The 25,456-nt window shown below is 46.3% G+C and overlaps 1 protein-coding gene across 4 annotated transcripts in view; it reads left to right on the top strand.

Moving 5' to 3' along the window:
* DAZL (deleted in azoospermia like) overlaps nucleotides 1-25,456 on the top strand; it is a 178,075-nt gene that overhangs the window by 16,387 nt on the left and 136,232 nt on the right. For all 4 annotated transcript variants that reach the window (XR_012221256.1, XM_073550734.1, XM_073550733.1 and 1 more), the window contains exon 3: nucleotides 24,281-24,372. Coding sequence is in view for 3 of the 4 variants with exons in the window: in XM_073550734.1 (XP_073406835.1) it covers nucleotides 24,281-24,372 (92 nt within the window). In the remaining variant the exon portion in view is untranslated. The remainder of the gene's footprint in view (nucleotides 1-24,280; nucleotides 24,373-25,456) is intronic.

Here is a 25,456-nt window from a genome sequence, read left to right as displayed (position 1 = left end):
CAATTTCTATGACTCGGGCTCCACAGCACTGGTCACTACTGAGGATGTTCATAAAGTGCAGCACAGATTCATTTCAGCTAAAATCCTATATCCTTAGATCAGGATAAGAACAGACATTTATGGGACATCCTGCATTGTACTACTGATCCAAATTTATTATATACTAGAAATAGGCCCGACGCTATTGCATCGGGAGGTCGGTGAAATGAACATCTGCCGGCGGGCGGCTCAGCCAATGAGCAGTACTGCGCGGCTTTGGCAGGGGATTTGAATCCCCCGCCCTGCCGGCTGAGCCAATGAGCTGTGCCATGTGGAATTTGAATCCCCCGCCAAAACCGCGCGGCATTGCTCAATGGCTGAGCGTCGCAGGATTTAAATCCCCCGCCGACTGAGCCAATGAGCGGTGCCGCGCGGGATTTGAATGTATGCATGGTCCTCCCACCCCCCTATCTTGGTATGCATGGCCCTCTCACCCCCCTATCTTGATATACATGGACCCCTCACACCCCTTCCCCCCCCCCCCCCCATCCTGATATGTATGGTCCGCTCACCCCTATTAAACTGCACACATACAGAAAAAAACAGTGCATTGTCCCCTCACCCCCTATCTTGGTATGCATGCTACCTCTCACCCCACTATCCTGTTATGTATGGTCATCTCACCCCTATTAAATTGCACACATTCAGAAGAAAAAAAAAAATTTATACTCACCTTTGTTTCCTGTGCTCCAGCGCTGTCACGTTCTCCCGGGGGAGGAGTGCGACGCCGGAGTACGCACATGCCCATACCGCTCTGTCCGGCGCCATATTGCTGAAGGCACACTGCAAATGTGTCTTCAGTAAAATGGCGCCGGATAGCACTATGCATGCGCATGCACGATTCCGACACTGCACTCCTGCCCCGGTCTCCAGTGAGAAGAGAAGCGCCGCGGCAACGTTCCTCCCAGTCAGGTAAGTATGTAATCCTTCGCCGGCTGAGCCAATGAGCGGTGCCGTGCAGGATTTGAATCCCCCGCCAAGTCTCAGTCGATGAGCGGAGCCGTGCGGCTTGGTGGGGGGTATTTAAATCCCACGTGGCAACGCTCATTGGCTCAGCCGGCGGGGATTTGATTCCCGGCCGCCATATCTGAATACCAATAACTTGGGTGTTCCAATATGGTGGTGCCGTTTTTGTCACAGCTTCCAGCCGCGGTGGATTGTGGGATAGCGACACAATCGCCGGAAGCTGTGACAGAGCCGATTGGCAATTATATATTAGATTTTACGAGTCCGCACTAGAGCCCACATCAAGGGGAGGGATTCCGACGTGGGCGTACTGTTACTCCCAATGTCAGAATGGGGTTAATCTGTATATGATCATTTGGATGAGAAGCTGGACAATGTGACACGTCGGAGATCTGGCAAAGAAGCCGACGCACCAGGTTGATCCATTGATGACTGAATGCTCGGCCAGAGTGCTGATCATGACACACCCTGCATTGCAATAATAATGCATGTTGGGGTGGTACTGCACCACCACCGGTAGGGCTAGATCATTGATTACCATTTTTTATAATCCATATGCTGCTAACATTCCCAAGCAGTGCTTTGGAGTTGGTCCATTTTGATGGAGTTGGTGTAAAATTGACCGACTCGTAAAATATATAATACATTGGGTACAGTAATTCGATGCAGCACGTGCTGAATATTTTTTCAGAAGAATTTAAGAAAGTAAAGAAATGTCCTATAAATGTATGTTCTAATCCTGATCTAAGGATCTCTGCTTTAAGTTGAAATGAATCTGTGCTGCACTTTATGTATTTGCTCAGTAGTGACCAATGCTGTGAAGTCAGAGTCGTGGAGTCAGAACTCTGGGAAATTAAGGAGTCGGTGGTTTGACTAACCGACCCCAAAGCCCTGTTTCCAAGGTGCCAGTAGCTTTTGTTCTAGCTGAGACTCGCTTTCTCCTTGCCCCATGACTGCACCACGGAGAAAGGAGATCTGCCGCTCAAGGACGGGAAACCTACAGATAAAAAGGCGAAACCTATCTCCTGCATCAGTTGGTTTCCTGTCCTTGACAGGGGACTTAGTCGGCGTACCTCTAAAGGAAGGCATACCTGAGTGGCAAAAGAGAATCGTCGTGGAATGCCAGGCCTATTCAGGCAGCGGTGGCTGGCGCGGTGTCCTGATGTGTCACCGCTGGGGTCAGTGGGCCTCTAGGGTATGCAAGGACAGGCAGCAGAGATGATGGATCAGCGCTCTGGTATGCTCCCTCATTAGATCCTCACCGCCTGGACCATCGCTGGAAAAAACGTGTGCAATGAAATTTTGGGGTTCCAGTGCGCACGCGGCGCTGCAAGGCATGCCTGGGAAGTTCAGTCTGCGCTTGCGTACGTCCTCGCCGGCGCGGTGAGTGTCCCGGATACCGCTCTCCGTACACCCCTCCCCGGGGGCGTCCCTATGGACGGCGTGCGGCTGTCTAGGTGTGATAAGATTCTGAATCAGCCGCAGGTGTCCCGGAGATGGGGGGAGGGGGAAGTGCTATGGCTTATTTACTGCCAGAAAGCACTAGGAGTGCTTCTGATAGAGCTCTGGCAGTCTTACCATCCCCCAGTCATGAAAAAGCAGGAGCACTATGTGGTGCAGACTCTGCATTCTGAGTCACCACCCCAGAGAGAAAAGAAAACAGAGAAAGGGGCCTTTTATCCCCAAAGAGAAAGTATCTGTTTGATGACCCGACATGTTCATTTTTGGAGAAGGCGCCAAAATTAGACGTGGCAATTGCTAAGGCTTCCAAAAAGTTTTCCCTTCCCTTTTAGGATATGGAGTACTGAAGGATTCCATGGACAAAAGAGCGGTTACCTTCCTGAAGGGTTCATGGGAGGCCGCCGGGGAGGGGGACTAAAACCTGCAATAACTGCCACTTGTATGGCCAGATCACTGATGGTTTGGCTAGGCCAGCTGGAATCACAGCTGAGAAAGAAAACATCTAGGGACGCTATACTAGACTCCATCCCAGTGCTGATGGGGGCAGCTGCTTTCTTGACTGATACATCAGCAGACTCTGGCTGGTAGCCAGAACTGCAGTTTTTTTCTAATGCATTTAAGCCCTCCGGCTTAAATGTTGGCCAGGAGATCTCCAAACAAAGTCAAGACTATGCTCCATTCCCTGTGAGGGCAAATTCTTATTTGGGCCTATGCTTGATGATATTTTGGATAAAGCGGGGAATAATAAACGCTTCCCTGGCCTCTCCAATACTTATAGGAAATGTATCCGTTGGAGGCTAGAAAGGGGAAAACCAAAGGGTTCTTGTTCAACAAACTACCCCCCCCCAAGAAGACATTCCAATGAGGGTTTTCCCCAGGTGGGGGGAAGGTTATCTCTATTTCTCCCGGCCTGGGAAAAAAATATCTAACAGCTCTTGGATCTTAGATCTAATAAAATCAGATCTAAAATTTCAGTTCCACTCATCTCCCCAACCAAATTTTGTAGTGACACCCTAGAGATCTTCAAACGAAGAGCAACTAGCCTTAGAGCAGGAGGTTCTTGGCCTGATAGGGAAAGCAGTCCTTCAAGAGGTCCCTTACTGGGAAAAAGACTAAGGATTCTACTTCCCTCTGTTCCTGAGGAAAAAGCCATATGGAACTTTCAGGACAATCCTAAATCTAAAGAAACTGAACAAGTTATTGAAGGTTCAAACCTTCAAGATGGAGACAATAAAAACATTGGTAAAATACTGTTTCTGGACTGTTTCATGAATATTCTGGACCTAAAGGATGCCTACTATCTTGTCCCCATCCACAGAGACTATCAGAAATTCCTCAGGGTAGCAGTCCTGATAAAAGGTCTAGTAGGGTAGTAAAGCACTATCGGTTCATGGCCCTCCCTTTCAGTCTAGTCATGGCTCCACAGGTTTTCACCAAGATGGTGGCGAAGTAATGGCATGCTTGAGGGAACAAGATATCCTAATTGTCCCATACCTGGATGATTTTTGATCGACATCTCAATCCAGCATTGCTAGAACCAACTAGAGAAAGTCATGTATTCCTTGATGAACTTAGGCTGGCTTTTGAATCTAGGGAAATCGAATATATTTGGGTATCATTGGATTAAAAAAGAACAGGAGTGTCGCCTCCCGGCAGAGAGAGTTCAGCAGATTATATCTTGGATAAGGGACCTCCCCTCTACGACTTTGTGGAAAGTAATGTTCCTCCTATGTTCCAAGACTGCCTGCCTGTGTCCCGGCCATTCAGTGGGCTCAGACACACACCAGGAATTTTCAGTGGGAAATCTTATCAGCCGAAAAGTCTCTAAAAGGGCATTTAGAAGGTCTGCTAACCTTGTCATCAAAAAACAGTACTTTCTATAGAATGGTGGATGAGGATAGACAACTTAACCCGGGGCATTCCTTGTGGGCGATTTCAATCTCTGAGGTTCCAACCACAGACGCAAGCCCCAGGAGGGGGGGGGGGGGCTCACTTGAACAACCAGAATAACTCAAGGGGTCTGGACAGAGGACCTAAGATCAGTATCCTCAAACATGAAACAAATTTTGGCCGTAAAGTTCGCCCTTTTAGAATTCTTGAAAAATCTTTAGGGACACCACAGAAGTATTCTCTGACAACCGGGTAGTTGTAGCATACTTTAAATCACCAGGAAGGAATCCGGTCCCGCCCTCTCGTCATCTTGGGCGACTTCAACATCCCCATCCCCAACACTTCCCTCTCAGCTACCCCTAAATTTCTATCTCACTTCCTCCTTCTGCCTCAATCAGTGGTCTTCTGCAGCCACTCACAAAGATGGCCACACACTGGACCTCATATTCATCTGCCTCCGCTCCCTCTGTCACCTCTTTCTCACCACAAACTACTTACATTCTCATCCCTCTCCACTCCTTGTCCACAATCCCCACTCCACAAATTTGCACGCCCTCACAGAAATCTTCACCTCGATCTACATTCACTGTCTGAATCCCTTCTCCCTCTTCTCTAATAATAAATGCGCTAAGCAGCTTCTGTCCGGTTGTAACTTGGTGACGTCTGCCTTTGGCGGTAGCACTGTGCCTCTTTGCCCCCCGCACACTCCCCGACACCATATACCTTCCTAACACACACCTTCCTCACCATGCCAGCCGTCACCACACACCTCTTGCCATGTTAACCCTCAACACACACACCTCCTCAATACACACTCCTCTCACCTTTCACCATCTCCACTCACGTCCCCCCCCCTCTTTCACTCCACATACGACCCTTTCTCTCACTTCGTCTCTCATACTCACGCCATCATCGCCGCTGCTCCAGGGTCGGCATCGGCACGATCCCCGACTTCTTCCGCCGGCGCCATCCTGGATCCAGACGTAGTCCACATGTTGTTGCTGCGACGCCATCTTGAATCGGCGAAATCCCGCGATACTCAACATGGCGTCGGCGAAATCTCGCGAGATTTCGCCAACGCCACCTTGGATCCCGCGGAATTTCGTCATTTACCTCAAGCCGACTTGTTGTGCGGACGTGTTGCCTTGCTCCTCTGCCTGTTCACTGCCAGTGTCTAATTACAGGGCCAATTTGCCTCTACCACTTCATAACTACTGCTGGGCAATTACAGGGCCAATTTTGCCTCGACTAGGAGGACACCAGTTTCTTCAAACGTTAAGCATAACTACAGGAGGACCCCAGTTTAAGTCTTCTGCATAATTACACCAGTTAATTAGTCCTTTATCTCACGCCATTTATATGCCCTGTTTTGCTGTACCCCACTTCTATAAGAAGACTATAAGTACTATAAGTATCCGTTTACACTACAACACTCCAGGACGCCTTCTTCACTGCCAGATAACTGCCAAATAGACTCCTTTACCCTGTGCCAACATGAGTCATACCAAAAAGTATGCCAATGCCAGTGAAAGGAAAGCAGCTTTAGCACTATGTCAAAAACGCCGTGCTAATGAGACTCCTGAGGGAAAAACACTATCGCCTTGACCAGATTAAGGCTAATAAATGCCGTCGTCTCACACACGAATCCCCTAACTCTACATCCATTAGATTGGCTGAAGAAGCATCTGCACGCTGTCACCGCCGACAACAGACTGCTTCTTCCTCATCATTATTATTAGACTCACAACAGGATGCTTCCACATCAGCATGTGGAACAAGTTACTACCACACTTCATCCTGTATGCCGTTCACTGACATAACTAATCAGCAATCTGTTTCTGCCCTATCAATACCACCATTAGTCAATACCGACGCACAGTTTCTTCACATACAAGCTGCAACAGTTAGCCCGCAGAAAGTGCAACCAAGACAAATATACGTTGGTCTCAAAACCAGGCGCAACCCCCCGTTTGGACATGCACTTCTACTACAACCTCACATTTTCACTAATGATGAAAATAGTATTACTGAACACAGCTGTGGTGACATGACCCATGTATGTGAGCATTGCCAAGCTTTGCATTTTGTAGCAGAGATACCTTCTGATAACAGCTTTACTTTACGCTCTGCTGTCAGAAGGGTAAAGTCCATGTACCCATACTACAGTATCCTGATGTCTTTACACGTTTGCTGAAAGGGCAAAGTGAATTTAGCAAAAATTTCATGGATAATATTCGAAGTATTAACAGTTCCTTTGCTTTTGCCTCCATGGGTGCAAATATTTCACCACCTCTTGGATATGGCCCATACTGTTTCCGCATACATTGCCAGATCTATCATAGAACTGGAACACTACATCCCTCAGATGACCAACTTTACATTCTCGATACCGCGACCGCAAACGAACAACGCTTACGATGTAAAGAAAATCAAAAATGTCATCCTACATTGATGAACATTATTGCCCTTCAAATCCAAACTATTAATCCTTTTGTGGCAGCTTATCAAATGTTACGTGATGTGGAAGCAAAAGAAAAAATTAAATCTCTACAAAATGGAACTGTCATGCCAAACATCACTATGGCTATTAAACAAGATCGTACTCAAGACCCTCGACGCTGCAGTAATCCCAGTGAAGTAGCAGTCGTGTTTCAAAATGACAATGGTGAGCCACCTTTCAATAGAGACATATATATTCATTTAAAACCTGATCCCCACAACCCTTTAGCTCCAAAAACAAAACAAATTAGCATTTTCCATAGCAATTTGGATGCCCTCCTATCCAATATTTTTCCCTTGTGGAGACCAAGGATGGCATGATGGACTCCAGGCAAAAGTCAGCGGAGGATCACACAACTCCAATGCTATTGCTATATGTTATCTGTCAGAAATTACTTTAATCCACTCCTTGGTGGTAAGCTAACAGCAATATTTAATAGATGCTTATGTCAAAATCGAAGCTAATCGCCTACATTACATCCGCAACCACCAAAAAGATTTAAAAGTGGAGGATTACTGCCTCCTTCAAGAACATCTACTCAAAAAATCGATTCAAAAGGGCATCCCTATTGGAAAAACTGTCATTTTACCATCTTCTTTTGAAGGCAGTCCAAGAAACATGCAGCAGCGCTACAAGGATGCTATGGCTATTGTTACGAAGTATGGTCGACCAGATCTATTTATCACCATGAAATGTAATCCTAAGTGGAGTGAGATTACTGCACATTTAGAACTGTGGCAGCGTGTTGAACACAGACCAAACTTGGTTGCACGCCTCTTTAAAATTAAACTGGAATCCCTCTTAAAAGACATTAGCAGTGGATTATTTGGAAACGTCACCGCAATGGTCCATGTCATTGAATTTCAGAAGCGTGGTCTCCCACACGCTCATATTTTAATTATTCTTGACAGCCTGTCTAAATTACGGACTGAGGCGGACATAGACAATGTAGTCTGGGCTGAAATACCTGATGAAACAATCTACCCTCAGCTCCATAACATTGTTCTTCAACACATGATTCATTGTCCCTGTGGAGAACACAATCCTAATTCTCCCTGTATGGATCTTGGAAAGTGTAGCAAAGGTTTCCCTAAACAATACCAACCATATACCATCAAAGAAAAGGATGGCTATCCCACTTACCGCAGACCCATTGGCAAAACATATGAACACCATTCCAAGACTATTGACAATTCATGGGTAGTTCCATATAACCCATTTTTACTCACCAAATACAAGTGCCATATTAATGTAGAAATATGTGCTTCCCTTCAAAGTGTAAAATATTTATTTAAATACGTTTACAAAGGACATGACAAAGCCAACCTTGAAATTTCCCAAAATAACATCCAACATGATGAAACACACCAATTTAGGGATTCCAGATATGTTAGTGCACCTGAGGCTGTGTGGCGGATATTTTGCTTTTCCTATGCATAAACAATCTCATGCCATCATTCGCCTAGCCGTACATCTACCTAACTCTCAACCACTCTATTTTCATGAGAATGACTCTGCAGACAGCATCCATCAAAAGCTCATTTCCAATTCTACACTTATGGCGTATTTCAACCTTAATAGGATCGACCACAATGCACATAACTATTTCTACCGCGAAATTCCAGAACACTACGTTTGGAAACAAGGCACATGTGAACAAAGAAAACGAGGGGGTCTCAGTTATTGGAAGAATGTATACTGTTAGTGTGAAAGACCAAGAACGCTATTTACGTTTGTTGTTACTGCATGTAAAAGCTGCTACCAGTTTTGACAGCATTAAAACCGACAATGGAGTTATGCACGAAACCTTTAAGGATGCTGCGTTAGCACTCGGATTATTATTCGATGATGGCATCTGGAGACATACTTTAACCCTCCGTCAGGAACAATATTCGCACTAACTCCTAATGGAACAATGTGCCTGTCGAGCGCAGGCTAGAAAAATGCCTAGATTATCTAATTTTCTCAATTTCAGTGATCTAAAAGTGATCAGAGACCTTCATAGGGATGTAATGAGACTACACATTATCAGGTGCAAAACAATCCCATTTACTCAACATAAAAGTAATAACTTGGATATACACAAATTTCAAAACTCCTGAGAAGTACACTTTCATTTGTAAGAAAATCTGCCTTATTTATATGAAATATCCACAAACCTTTCTCTATCCAATCATAAAACAAGCTAAATAAACAATAGTAATGACTAAAAACATTACATACCAACCTTATAAAATGTGATGTGTTTGGGACCAATGAGCCTGAGAAGCCAGCACAGCTATATCTTCCTTCCTGAAGCTCTGGAGACCAACTGTGGAATCAGGTTTCACACAGCAGCTAGAGCCAGGAGACTATCTAGAGGGAGGGGGTTTCCTGAAAATCTGGTGAGAAGGGAGAAATGAAAGTAGAAGAGCTGCGCCTGTCAGATCCATTGTTCCTGACGGAGGGTTAAGAGATGCTTGCATTCTTAACATGCCTTCCTGTTATGATGAGTCACAGAAGGAGGAAAAAACAAAACACCAGCTAAGTCCAGAAAAACCAGAGAGGTTGGCAGCTATCGGATTGCAGACCCCTGAACCTATCCACAACAACTAGCAGTAGCCGTGGGGGGTTCCTACGGTGCCCTAGACCCCTCGATCACAGCCGGAGAACTATATAGCCTAAAGACAGAAAGGGGAAAAACTAAACTGCCCCAGACCAGACCCCAAAGCAATAGGCAGCCCCCAACATATAATGACGGTGAAGCAAGATGAAAACACTAACACTGATAGAAAGATAGGTTGAGCAAATGATGGGGCCCAAGCTAACTACATAGGACAGGATAGGAAAGCTGCTGTCTGCCATCCGCAAAAACCCTATCAAAATGAGCCAACCGACTGATAGGAAAAACAGGCCCTGAAGTCGCTAGGCTTCAAAAGACTATATCAGCACTCAGGTATTTTCTGAAGACAGAGCAAAATATCAACAGATCAGAGACAAAAATGGAATTTAGCTCACCCCCGGCCGGGGATGGCAGAACTCCCAAAAAACAAGGCAAAACAAAAACAAAACTGAAGAGTACAAAGCAGAGCAGAAAAACTTAGCTTTGAGATGCAGGAATCAGACTGGTCTCCAAGAATCCAGCAGGAAAATCACCAGCCAGGAAGAAGGGCGTTGGCAGCCTTATATCCAGTCCTCAATTCCAGCCACCCAGTTATCATCTAGCTGCCCAGGTGTTTGGTAATCAGTCTCACTACCTTCCTTCACTAGAGGAGGGAGTTCATCAGACCTCAATGGTGAAGGGAAAAATGAACTCACAACACCTTCCGAACTTAGAGACATGTTTGCTTATATCTGTATTTTTGGCCCCCCAGTAATCCACTTGAATTGTGGAATGAATTTAAGGACCATTTTTTACAAGTCTACTGTCATACATACCACAGCGACACTCAGTGGCGGATTAAGTGGACTATGGGCCCGGGGCTGTTCATAAAACCTGGGCCCCTGTACCCCCCTTCCCACCTGAGCGCTGCGGTCCCCGTGCGGGAATTGACAGCCGTACGGACCGCAGCACTTGGTTTGCTGCGGGTCCATACGGAAAACCCGCCACCATTCCACCACGTGTGGACATGGCCTAAAAAGACGTTGCACATAAGCTGTAGGCCTACGGCCAATACGCACAAAATCGCCCAACGTGATCCTGGCCATAGGGGATCCACTTTAATGTCCCCACTTTAATTTGAAGTCCCCTTACTTCATCCATTGCAGTCCCCTATCACCCACTCACTTCATCTGCAGTGCCGCTTCATCATTTGCAGCCCCTTATCCCCCCTTCCATTTTATCATGTGCAGTCCCCTTCCCCCCCAACTTCATGTGCAGCCCCACTACCCCATCATCATGTGCAGTTAATTTTACCCCCACATCATGTGCAGTCTCCCTTACCCCCAATTCATCATGTGCAGCCCCACTCACCCCCCCTTCATCATATGCAGCACCACTCACCCCCCCTTCATCATGTGCAGCCCCACTCACCCCCCTTCATCATGTGAAGCCCCCACTCACCCCCTTCATCCTGTGAAGCCCCCACTCACCCCCTTCATCCTGTGAAGCCCCCACTCACCCCCTTCATCATATACAGGCCCCAGTCACCCCCCCTTCATCATATACAGGCCCCAGTCACCCCCCCTTCATCATATACAGGCCCCAGTCACCCCCCTTCATCATATACAGGCCCCAGTCACCCCCCCTTCATCATATACAGGCCCCAGTCACCCCCTCCACCATTTAATTCATTTTATAAATAAAAAAAGTTCCCCATACCTCACAGCCGGCTCGCTCCCCAGCAGCGCCTCTGCTTTCAGCATCCTCCGGGACATGTCGGCGCGTGCACGATGACGTCATCGCGCACGCCCGACATCTGACCCGGAAGTACAGCCGGAGCTGAGCAGCCGTCAAGGTGACGGCCGTGCACAGCTCCCGGCCCCTCATAGAATGTGACGCGGGCGGCTGTCTGCTGCCGGCGGCGTCACAGCACAGGGCACGGCCGGCCCTGTACAGGTGCTTGGGGAGCGGTCCGGGGGGCATTTGCCGCTCTGCCACCCGGCCCAGCCTGCCCCTGGGCCAGAGGCGTATCTAGGCTTTCTGGCACCCGGGGCAAGAATTTGGTTCGCCCCCCCCCCCCCCCAAAAGTACATATGCGACTTGCACAGCTAGTCATGTACCCACGAGCTGCTCTCCCTAATGCTCTCAATGTAAAAAACTGAAAGCAGGAAGAGAAGCTCGTTGTCACAGGACCATAACTATGAAAATCGTATATGAGTGAGGTGTCCATGTGATGAGTACTGGAACCTGCAGAGCTGAATCCTGACATTGCAGCTTCTGAATTCTCACAACGAATGCACTGCACACATTTAGGATTCTCCCTTGCCGATGTACAGTCATGTCAGCACAAGCATGTGATTTGTATACTTCTGGCCACATTCCAACTAGACGTGCCCGGCCTCGCTCCGTTCATTTTCATTGAGTGAGGCCACACATGTCTAGTCAGCATGTGACCGCATGTATGTAAATTACCAGCATGAGAGAATCCTGACAGCGTTCAGTGAGCACTGTGAGAATTCAGAAGTCTGCAGTCACATAGAATGTCTGCAGACTCAGCACAGACCTGGACAACCCCTGTAATGCTCCTGACATAAATAAAAAACATGAGAATTAGTCAATATCACAAATAATATTTACATCCAGGTACCTTATAGATGACGTCATCTCTGGAGTCGTTCTCCTTTTCTTCTTGTCCAGACCCCATGATGAGTTTGCTCATCCACGTCTCGTCTCTGCAGACTTCCATCTTCTCTGGTCTTCTGCAGCAAATCTCCACCCGATCCCCTTAAAGATAGAAGTGTCATTATAATGCCCCTAAATACAAATATCTGCAATATACTGTCTCCTCACACTATTCCCCTCCCTCCTCATACTGTCTCCTCATATATTTACCCCCTCACTCTCTATACTGTCTGCTCACACATATCCCCGACTCCCCATACTGTGTCCACATGCATTCACCCGTTCGCACCCCTTACTGTCTGCACCCATCCCCCATACTGTTTCCTCATACATGCCCTCATACATACTCTTCATTTTGTGTCCTCAAATCTCCCCACATACATTAAATACCATCCCCACTCCAAATCCCCCCCATCCCCAATCCCCCACACACATTAAGTACCCCCCATCCCCACTCAATAACCCCTCGTCCCGACTCCCAAATCCCCCCACACATTATGTACCCCCACTCCAAATCCCCCACACACATTAACCCCCATCTCCACATCCCCCCCACACATTAACCCCCATCTCCACTCATTAACCCCAATCCCCACATTAAGCCCCCACATTAATCCCATCTCCACACATTAACCCCCATCTCCACACATTAACCCCCATCTCCACTCATTAACCCCCATCCCCACATTAATCCCATCTCCACTCATTAACCCCCGCACATTAATCCCAATCTCCACTCATTAACCCCCGCACATTAACCCCCATCTCCACTCATTAACCCCATCTCCACTCATTAACCCCCACCCCCACATTAACCCCCCTCTCCACTCATTAACCCCCCTCTCCGCTCATTAACCCCCCCCACTCATTAACCCCCATCCCCACATTAATCCCATCTCCACTCATTAACCCCCATCTCCACTCATTAACCCCCACACATTAACCCCCATCTCCACTCATTAACCCCCATCCCCACATTAATCCCATCTCCACTCATTAACCCCCGCACATTAATCCCCCTCTCCACTCATTAACCCCCCTCTCCACTCATTAACCCCCCTCTCCACTCATTAACCCCCATCTCCACTCATTAACCCCCACATTAACCCCCCCTCTCCACTCATTAACCCCCCCTCTCCACTCATTAACCCCCATCTTCGGTGGTTCTTCAGCTCCACAGAGGAGCACACTTACCACCAGCGTTCGCTCTGGGCGCCGGGAGTGACGTCAGCAGCGTGATCACATGACCTGATCACGCTGCTGACGTCGCTCTGACCCGGCGGTCAGAGCTTCAATTGTACTGGCGTCTATAGACGCCAAGTACAATTGCTGCCTGGGAGTCGGCGCGGCCTCCTTCTCTGCGTTGGCTGTCAGCTTGACAGCCGACACAGAGAACCGCCGACTCCCAGGACTGGTAGCAGCAGAACACAGCCGCCGGGGGGGGGGAGGGAAGGGGGGGAAATACTGCGGACCGCTGCGTTAGGCGGCCGGGCGGCTCGACTGCGCCCCCCTGCTGCCTGCCCCCCCTGGATACGCCACTGCCCTGGGCCCCCAAAAAACCTTGGGCCCGGGGCGACCGCCCCATCCGCCCCTATTAAGATCCGCCATTGGCGACACTGAAGAGTGTATCGATTGTGAAGGATGTCCAAGATGTCCTCATAGTCCATGGAAAAACTTAAGCTGATTTCAATTTACCACGCCCAGCAAAAAATATTAAACACCTCCTTAAACCATATGTTAAAGCTGCAGAGATGAAAGAAACGCTTAATCAGGAGCAACTTTTTGCCTACGATGTCATTACTGAAGCTTTTCAAAATAGCAGTTTAACACCAAAGAGCTTTTTTCTCGATGACCTACCTATACCATCTACTTACACATCATTTAAGAGGACAAGGAGAAATTGTCTCACCTGCAGCGACTACAGGAATAGCAGCTAACTTGATACGAGGAGGCCGAACAATCCACTCTCTATATGGCATACCTATTCCGATCAACGAAACATCCGTTTCCAGGTTTAAAAACGATACAAATGCAGGAAAACATTTACAGAGTACAAAACTTTTTATTATTGATGAGTGCACTATGGTCCAAAAACATGCATTGAATGCGATAGATAGACTTCTACGTGACATCACGACAACAAATGTTGCTGAAAAAAGTAAAACACCGCTTGGAGGTAAAGTTATTGTTCTTGGAGGAGACTTCAGACAATGTCTTCCCGTCATCGCTCATGGAACAAGAACAGACATTGTAGATTCCTGCATTAAATATTCCCAACATTGGCAACATTTTACCAGACTACCGCTAATCAACAACATGCGCTCCACTGATCCTGAATACAGCACTTGGTTGCTTAAGCTTCGAAATGGTGAGCTGTCTAGTGAACATAACCTTGGAGAGGATGTCATTGAAATTCCTCCAGACATGCTTTCCACTGGCTCTATAGTAACCGAGATCTTTGGAGACCATATTTGCATTGATGTTAATGACAGACAAAGCCTCAACACTGCTGCATCACATGCTATACTATGTCCAAAAAATGACGTAGATTTTCTGAACTCTAAAGTAATGGATCGCATCAGTGGTGATTATACTGTATATACAAGCGATGATTCTGTCGATGCTGATGAGGCAGAGGAATGTGAAAACTACCCAGTTGAATTTTTAAACTCTGACACCATCTCCTAGGAATGCCATCACATCTCTTAAAACTTAAAATTGGCACCATTGTGATGCTATTAAGATACCTGAACACCAAGAAAGGTCTTTGCAATGGCACTAGCCTCATTGTCACTGCCTTACTCCGCAACATCATACAGGCTAAAGTGATTACTGGCTCAGCTGAAGAAGACATTGTATTTATTTCACGCATCGATTTGTGTCCTTCAGAAACTGGGTTACCTTTTAAATAAAAACGTCGACAGTTTCCTCTAAAACCTGCTTTTGCTATGACCATTAACAAATCCCAAGGACAGACCCTCGATCGATTTGGCATTTCTTTTTGCCCAAACCTGTATTTGCCCATGGACAATTGTATGTTGCATTCTCCCGAGTAAAGCAACGCAGCAACGTTATGGTCAAAGTGGTGGATACACCACTTCAAGGACAATTGCTACCTAATAGCCCAAAAATCTTCACTAGAAATGTCGTTTACAAAAATGTCTTACTTTAAACTATTTAAGTTTGGTCCTGGAATGGATAGATATCTATGGGATGGCGAATATGTATGATGGGTATATGGGCATGGGACTATGGGATGGAGGATATGTATGACGGTATATGGGCACGGGACTATGGGATGGCGGATATGTATATGGGCACGGGACTATGGGATGGAGGATGTGTGATGGGTATATGGGCACTGGACTATGAGATGGTGGATATGTATGATGGGCATATGGGCATGGGACTATGGGATGGAGAATATGTATGATGAGTATATGGGATGGAGGATGTGTGATGGGTATATGGGCACTCGACTATGGGATGGAGGATATGTATGATGGGTATATGGGCACGGGACTATGGGATGGAGGATGGGTATATGGGCACTCGACTATGGGATGGAGGATATGTATGATGGGTATATGGGCACGGGACTATGGGATGGAGGATGTGTGATGGGTATATGGGCACTCGACTATGGGATCATGGATATGTATGATGGGTATATGGGCACGGGACTATGGGATGGAGGATAATTATAATTTGCTATAACTAACCACAGTTAGTTACTATGCCCGGGCAGCGCCGGGCTCTTCAGCTAGTCTAATATATAAAGCTCAGTGTGTATGTCCGGGATTGGCATCCGCACCGTCGCAGCTACAGCCACAAAATTTGTCACAGTCACACGTCTGGACCCCGAGAGCGTCCTAGGCTATGTTGTGAGGCGAAATTTTAACCCAGCGCGTTCCAATTCACCAAACAATTTTGCCGCTATCTACATAATGGGGAAACAGTGTGTGCGTATCAAGCCCCGGCCCTCATTATGATGTCATAATGGTTGCCATGGTGACGCTGATGTCATCATAGGTTGCCAGCCCCGCCGCTCATTATGATGTCATAATGGTTGACTATGGGATGGAGGATGTGTGATGGGTATATGGGCACTGAACTATGGGATGGATGATATGTATGACGGATATATGGGCACGGGACTATGGGATGGAGGTTGTGTGATGGGTATATGGGCACTGGACTATGGGATGGTGGATATGTATGATGGGTATATGGGCACGGGACTATGGGATGGAGGATATGTATGATGGGTATATGGGCATGGGACTATGAGATGAAGGATGTGTGGGTATATGGGCACTCGACTATGGGATGGCGAATATGTATGATGGGTATATGGGCATGGGACTATGGGATGGAGGATGTGTGATGGGTATATGGGCATGGGACTATAGGATGGAGGATGTGTGATGGGTATATGGGCACTCGACTATGGGATGGAGGATATGTATGATGTGTATATGGACACGGGCCTATGAGATGGTGGATATGTATGATGGGTATATGGGCACTCGACTATGTGATGGTGAATATGTATGATGGGTATATGGGCATGGGACTATGGGATGGAGGATGTGTGATGGGTATATGGGCATGGGACTATGGGATGGAGGATGTGTGATGGGTATATGGGCACTCGACTATGGGATGGAGGATATGTATGATGTGTATATGGACACGGGCCTATGAGATGGTGGATATGTATGATGGGTATATGGGCACAGGACTATGGGATGGAAGATAATTTGTTATAACTAACCACAGTTACTATGCCCGGGCAGCGCCGGGCTCTTCAGCTAGTATGTTAGATAGATATATATTCTAAGCAGATAGATATATCATACACTAATTATATCTTTCACATATATGTCAAAAATATATAAAGTGCTCTCTGAGAGAAACAAAATGGGAATCTTGTGGCTATGATACCTTTTAATGGCTAACAAATAATAGTGAATGTTGTTACAAAGCAAGCTTTCGGGACTGTTTATGTGCCGTCATCAAGCTTGTTTCTCACTGAGAGCACTTTATATATTTTTTTTCTACTGGCTAACACGGTACCAAACCACTTTTTTCGTTTTACATATATGTCATAAACACATTTAAATCCATAGAAACATACATACGTATAGGTATATATAGATTAAAATAAATAATACAAAAACAAAAAAAATTTAGGCACACATAACGTAGAATTCAAGTACGTAGCTAACTCATACCTACATAACTTGGGTAATAATTAATTTTTTATTTATTTATAGAGTACTAATATTTCAATAGCACTTTACATACATCAGTAATACTGTCCCTCTTGAGGCTCACTATGTAAATATCCTATCCACATAAAAACATAGGTGTGATACATTTACACATAATTCTCAATATTACTGTAACACACATTAAGTATGAGGGGAGATGTGTATCATCAAAATTCTTTCATTTGGTGATATGAACCCGGATGTCAAGGTCCAGCATCATATTTGCTGCTGAGATATGTTATTTCCTCTTTTAACAGGGCTGGGTTTTTGTGAACAGCTAAAGAGATAGGCGGGATAGCTGTTCACCACATCTCCTTCTCAAGGTGTGCTGCTCACAGTGCTGCACAACACATGGTCAACGCTACATCACTATCCTAAACCTACATCATCCTAAATCTAGTACAGACATAAGTTTCCTAATGCGGATGCCGCTCTATTAAATACCAACCCCAATAACTGTAGCTCTGGAATCTGTTGCCCCTCTCACATATACCAAAGCTCGCAAAATCAGCAGACAGCCCTGGCACACCAGCTTGACCAAAGAACTGAGACTGGCTACCAGGGTTGCTGAGCGGAGATTGAAAAGATCCCACTCTAACAATCACTTCATCGCATTCAAACAGTCCCTCACTACTTTGAAAGCCACACTCGCTGCAGCAAAACAAACCTATTTCTCATCTCTCATATCCTCCATGTCTCACAACCCTAAACAGTTATTCAACACTTTCAATTCTCTCCTCCGTCCCCCAGCACCTCCTCCCTCTCCACTCATCTCGGCCGAAGGCTTTGCCTCATTTTTCAAGCAGAAGATTGATAACCTCAGAGACAGTTTTGGTCGACAACACCCAGAGCCCTTCCTCCTAACTGCTCAGCCCTCCTCTTCTAAAACCAACTTCTCCACCATTACAGAAGATCGACTCTCCACACAACTCTCAAGATCACATCTCGCCCACCTGTGCACTTGACCCGATTCCATCCCACTTCATCTCAAACCTCGCCACAGTCTTTATTCCAACCCTAACCCATCTCTTCAACCTACTGCTATCAACTGGCATCTTCCCCTCAAGCTTTAAACATGCCTCAATCACACATTCTTCAAAAAGCCCTGTCTTGACCCATCCTCTGTATCTAGCGATCGCTCATATCACTTCTCCCTTATGAATCAAAACTCCTGGAACAACACGTCCATCTTGAACGGTCATCCCACCTCTCTTCTTGCTCTCTTCGACTGCTTACAATCTGGCTTCCGGCCGCATCACTCCACTGAAATTGCCCTAACTAAAGTCACCAAAGACCTATTAACTGCCAAAACCAAGCTACACTACTCTGTCCTCCTCCTCCTGGGCCTGTCCTCTGCCTTTGACACAGTGGACCATTCCTTATTACTACAGACTCTCATCTCTTGGCATCACTGACTTGGCCCTATCTTGGATTTCGTCATACTTAACAGACCGGACATTCAGCGACTCCCACTCGCAGACCACCTTCTCACCTCACCCCCTATCTCTCGGAGTCACGCAAGGTTCAGTCCTAGGACCCCTGCTCTTCTCCATTTACACCTTCGGCTTTGAACAGCTTACAGAATCTCACGGCTTTCAGTATCAAGTCTATGCTGATGAGACACAGATCTACATCTCTGGACCAGATATCACCTACCTACTTACCAGAATCCCACAATGTCTGTCCGCTATTTCATCCTTCTCCACTAGATTTCTAAAACTCAATATGGACAAAACAGAATTCATCATCTTTCCTCCATCTCACTCGACCCCCCCCCCCCCCCCCCAACGGACCTATCCATTAAAGTAGATGGCTGCACACACTCCCCAGTCCAACAAGCTCGCTGCCTCAGGGTAATCCTTGACTCTGATCTCTCCTTCAAACCACATATCCAAGTGCTTTCCACTTCCTGCCGTACGTTCCTCAACCAAGAATCTGCAGAAACCCTAGTCCAGGCCCTCATCTCTCGCCTTGACTACTGTAACCTCCTGCTCTGTGGCCTTCTCTCTAAAGCCCCCTTCTCACATATCGGGATCGCTGAAGCGTCACCGATTTTGTGACACAACAGCGATCTTGCTACATGTGACACGCAGCGGCGACCGCCCCCCCCCCTGGACATCGCTGATCGTGCTCAAATGTCCTGGGCCATTTTTTTGTCATCCCGCTGGCCAGCGCACATCGCTGTTTGACGCCGACGAGCGACCTAGTTGGCGACGCAGAACTTGGGGACGCAGGCGGGAATCGTTTGAAAAGCTGCTGTGTGACAATGTACCAATGACTGGCGAGGTCGTTACATTTATCGCTGGATCGTTGCTGCGTCGCTGAAGAGATCTGCCTGTGACCATTTAGCAACTCACCAGCGATCCTTTCCAAGTCGTATCGTCGGGATCGCTGGTGCGTCGCTAAGTGAAGCGGGACCCTAACACTCTCGCGCCCCTCCAATCTGTTCTAAACTCTGCTGCTGGACTGATCCAACTGTTCCCCCGCAATTCCCTGGCCTCCCCTCTGTCAATCCCTGCACTTGGCCCCCCCATTAACCAAAGACTCCAGTTCAAAACCGTAACCATGGCAAACAAAGCCATCCACAACCGGTGTCCTCCATACTTCTGTGACCTCGTCTCCCGGTACTTACCTGCACGCAACCTCCGATCTCACAAGATCTCCTCTACACCCCTCTTATCTCCTCTTCCCACAATCGCATACAAGATTTCTCCCACACATCACCCCTACTCTGAAACTCTACCACAACATATCCGACTCTCGCCTACCGTGGAAATCTTCAAAACCAGCCTGAAGACCTACCTCTTCCGACAAACCTGCACTAACCACCGATCGACCAAACCACTGCATGTCCAGCTCTACCCTCGCCTACTGTATCCTCACTCATCCCTTGTATATTGTGAAGCCCCTCTCGGGCAGGGTCCTCTCTCCTCCTGTACCGGTCGTGACTTGTATTGTTTAACATTACTGTACTTGTTTTTATGTATAGCCCTCACATGTAAAGTGACATGGATTAAATGGCACTATAATAGTAATTAAATTCATATTTCAGTTAGCCAAACGGTGCACTCTCGCTTCTGAGCCCTGCCATGCGCCCAAACAGTGGTTTTCCCCCACATACACGGGGTATTGGCGTACTCTGGAGAAATTGCACAACAAATTTTGTGGTCCATTTTCTCCTGATATCTTTGCAAAAATAGTTTGGTTTCAAAGTAAATTTTTTTGTGAAAAAAGTAAATGTTCATTTTTTCCTTCCACAATGCTTTAGTTCTCATGAAGCACCTGAAGGTTAAATAAACTTCATGAATGTGGTTTTACACACCTTAACCCCTTCTGACCGCTGATGGGATAGTACTTCAGCAGCCAGTAGCCCCCGCTTTGAGGTGGGCTCCGACGGTGAGCTCACCTCAAAGCCACGACATGTCAGCTGTTTTAAACAGCTGACATGTGCCTGCAATAGGCACAAGCGGAATCGCGGTCCAACCACGCCTATTAAAGGGAATCTGTCACCCTTTTTTTCCAGAGTATGAGCTGCCACCACTGACATCAGGGGCTTATCTACAGCATTTTGTAATGCTGTAGATAAGCCCCCGATGTAACCTGAAAGATAAGAAAAAAATTAGATTATACTCACCGGGGTCGGTCCGGTCTTGGTCCGATGGGTGTTGCAGTCCGGTGCCTCCCATCTTCTAACGGTGACGTCCTTTTCTTTCCTTCCTGTCGTTGCTCAGGCGCACTGCTCTGCCCTATTGAGGGCAGAGCAGAATACTGCGGTGCGCAGGCTCTGGACCTCTCCCGGCGCCTGCGCACTGCAGGACTCTGCTCTGCCCTCAACAGAGCAGAGCAGTGCGCAGTAGCTGCGACGGGAAGGAAAGAGGATGGCATCGTATGAAGATGGGAGGTGCCGGACGGCGACACCCATCGGACCGGACCGAACACCAGGGTGAGTATAATCGAACTTTTTCTCATCTTTCAGGTTACATCGGGGGCTTATCTACAGCATTACAGAATGCTGTAGATAAGCCCCTGATGTCAGTGGTGGCAGCTCATACTCGGGGGGGGGGGGGGGAAAAGGGTGACAGATTCCCTTTAACTAGATAAATCACGCTGACAGCGGGCATTTAACTAGAGCTTCTGGCACGGCAGTAAATGAGCGCATCGCCGACCTCGTCACGTGATCGGGGGTCAGTGATGCGTTGGCATAACAACCAGAGGTCTCCTGGAGACCTTTTCTGGTTGTTGATGCCTGATTGCTATGAGCGCCACACGGTGGTTGGCGCTCCTAGCAATGCTGTAATTCGGCTACATATAGGCAATCTGCTCATCGCCTATATGTAGCAGAGCCAATCAAGTTGTGGATGCTTGGAAGCATGCCAAAATTTAAAAAAAAAAAAAAAAAGTTTTAAAACATGAAAAAATAATAAAACTAAAAGTTAAAATCACCCCCCTTTCGCCTCATTCAAAATAAAAATCACACATGCACCCACATTAGGTATCGCTGCGTGCAGAATCGCCCGATCTATAAAAAAAAAAATGAACCTGATCGCTAAACGGTGTAGCGAGAAAAAAATCAAAATGCCAGAATTAAGTTTTATTAGTCACTGCGACATTGCATTAAAATGCATTAACGGGCGATCAAAAGAACGTATCTGCACAAAGGTGGTATCATTAAAAGCGCCAGCTCGACACGCAAAAAATAAGCCCTCATCTGACCCAAGATCACGAAAAATGGAGACGATACGGGTCTCAGAAAATGGCACAAGTTTTTTTTTTTTTTTTAAAGCGAATTTTGGAATTTTTTTTCACCACTTAGATAAGAGAACCTACCGTATATACTCGCGTATATGCCGTGATTTTCAGACCATTTTTTGGGGCTGAAAGTCCCCCTCTCTGCTTATATGCAAGTCATATACTGTGGGGGGGGGGGTGTCAGAGACCATACTCACCCCCTGCTTCCCCCATGGTCTCGGCGCCCAAGCTGTTCCTGCATTCAGCGGTCATGTGGTACCGCTCATTAAAGTTATGAATGTGCATATTTAATGAGCGGTACCAAGTGACCGCTGAATGCAGGAACAGCTGGGGCGCCAAGACCATGGGGGAAGCAGGGGCTGAATAGAGCGTGTGCCAGGAGGGGGTGAGTATGACGGGGAGCAGAGCAATATTTACCGGTCCCCGCTCCATCGCTGTCTCCCGGGTCCTCTGGCTGTGACGTTCAGCAGAGGGCGCGATGACTTAGTCAGTGCGCGCCCTCTGCTGAACGTCACTGCAGAGGACCCAGGAGACAGCGATGGAGCGGGGACCGGTAAATATAGCCAGTGTCAGGGTCCTGAGCTAATGGCGACACCGGCACCTGGCTCCCAGCGATGGAGAGGTGAGTGTCTTTGGGGGGTATTTATCTATGGAGCATCTTCTTGGGCCTCCATTAACCCTTGTGCAGCAGCATATGGGGGGTATTTATCTTTTGAGCATCTTCTTGGGCCATCATTAACCCTTGTGCTGCAATGTATGGGGGGTATTTATCCTTGGAGCATCTTCTTGGGCCACCATTTAGGCTGGGTTCATACGTAGCGGAAGTTACCGCGAGAATTCCGGACTTCCATTCCGTGGGAAAATTGCATTTTAAATTCTTGTGATTTTCCCGCGGAAAAACCAGTGATTTGCAAGCGTAATTAGCTTGCAGAATGCTAGCGTTTTCCAAGTGATCTGTAGCATCGCTTGGAGAACTGATTGACCGGTTGGTCACATTTGTCAAACAGTGTTTGACGAGTGTGACCAACTTTTTACTATTGAGGCTGCCTATGCAATCATTAACCCATGTGCAGCATTTTATGGGGGGTATTTATTTATGGAGCATCTTTTTTGACCACCATTAACCCTTGTGCAGCACCACCCTCTGCTTATACATGAGTCAATAAGTTTTCCCAGTTTTTTTATGGCAAAATTAGGGGGTTAGTTTATACGCGGGTCGGCTTATACACGAGTATATGCGGTAGATATGTTTTGGTGTCTATGAACTCGTAATGACCTGGAGAATCATAATGGCCGGTCATTTTAGCATTTAGTGATTCTAGCCAAACAAAAAACTAGTGTGGGATTGCACTTTTTTTGCAATTTTACCGCATTTGTAATTTTTTTCCCGTTTTCGAGTACACTACATGGTAAAAACAATGGTGTTGTTCAAAAGTACAACCCATCCCGCAAAAAGTAAGCCCCACACGGCCATATTGACGGAAAAATAAAAAAGCTACGGTTCTGGGAAGGAGGGGAGCAAAAAACGAAAATTAAAAATCGAAAAAACCTCCGGTCATTAAGGGGTATAATTTGTTTTGGTTCGTTTTTTAAAGAATGGTGTCACTTTTGGGTATTTTCTGTTAAATTTTGTTGGAACAAGTGAGAAATTGCTGGTAAACTTTTAACCCTTATAACGTCTTAACAAAAATTGTTTACCAAAATTGTGCTTATGTAAAGTTGACATGTGGGAAATTTTATTTATTAACCATTTTCTGTGACACTACTCTGATTTACGGGTGCAAAAACTAAGTTTGAAAATTGCTAAATTTTCCAAATTTTTGCCAAATTTCTGTCTTTTGATAAATGAACGCAAGTTATATTGAAGAAATGTTACCACAAACATGAAGTACAATATGTCATGAAAAAACATTCTCCGTATCAGTGGGCTCTGTTAAAGCTTTCCAGAGTTATAACCTCATGAATTGACAGTGGCCAGAAATGTAGAAATTGGCTTGGTCATTAAGTACCAAATTGGCTCTGTCACAAAGGGGATATGATGGCGCTATATAAACAATGCATAAAAAATAATGCTGCTGCTTGTCAACACATTCCACACCTTTGCTTTATAGGTTTATTACTTGTTTTTATTTGTAGATGGATGAAATTGAAATTAAAGAATACTTTTCTAGATTTGGAGCTGTGAAAGAAGTAAAAATAATTACAGACCGGAGTGGTGTATCAAAGGGGTGAGTTTATTTAAAATGGTGTGTAGCAAGGACTGATTGGTCCCATTTAGTTGGTGGTGCATTTATTTAGTTATTTTATTTTTTAAATCCCTTCTGGTTAGTTTCTCCATATTCAAAGCTCCATTCACAAGTTCAAATTTTACATATATGTACTATTTGTGTATTTTTTTTTTTTTTTTCTTATTGGATTGAACAAGCACCAATATTGGTCCCATGGGTCTTTTCACATGTCAAAGATCCACACAGAAAAAGGAGAGAGATCAATTTTGTTCTATTCGAGTGTAAATGCCACTGGGAAAATAAATGGGACAGCACATGGTGTCCATAAGAGTTGCATCCATGTGCTGTTAATTTTTTAATGACTAATGTTAGGGTACTCTTGGAAACAACCATCCATAAAACTCAAATTGTAAAATACTCAATTATTTTGTGTGCTGGATTTGATTCTCATTCATGTTTGGGTTGTAAGTCAGTTTTCTTGGGTATCTTCCAAATCCAAGAAATCTGTGGTGTAATGTCTGTAACGTTACTGACTGCAGGATAGAGTTATGATAGCACCAACTAGGTCAGGGCTGGAGGAATATTTGAAAGGACAAACTGCCGCACACAAACTGTACACAAATATTAGGCAATTTTGTGTGTTTGTTGATTAGTTGTATGATTGAACAACTCTACTTCTGTCGGTTCAATCGAAAAGGTTAATAAACTGAAACGCTAAATATTTAAGAAATTTGTTAGATTTTATTCAGTCGCCACGAGAGAGGGGATCCGCCCTTCAGGGACAGGAAACCTACAGACATAAAAAGGGCGGCCCTCGCCTCAGTTGATTCCTGTCCCTGACAGGCGAACCTCTTCAGACAAACCTGTGGAGACAGAAGATGGAAGAGATTCCCAGGCTGGCTGGTCGACTTGGTCAGCGGGAGGGCCCCTGCCGTGGCCTGTCCGGTGTCCTGGAAGCGCCCATGGCAGGGGGTACTGCTGGTGAGGCGGCAGCAGGACAAAGCACCCTCCAGAGGGAGGGCTGACTTTAAGGGGCCCGTCTCCACGCGTACCGGTAAGTATACGCGCGGGGACCACCCTGGTC

The sequence above is a fragment of the Dendrobates tinctorius genome, unplaced genomic scaffold (assembly GCF_039654945.1).
Source record: "Dendrobates tinctorius isolate UK_male_01 unplaced genomic scaffold, ASM3965494v1 ptg000167l, whole genome shotgun sequence".
NCBI classification, from domain to species: Eukaryota; Metazoa; Chordata; class Amphibia; order Anura; family Dendrobatidae; genus Dendrobates; species Dendrobates tinctorius.
Note: the sequence above shows the minus strand (reverse complement) of the source record. Positions and strands in the feature narration are given on the sequence as shown.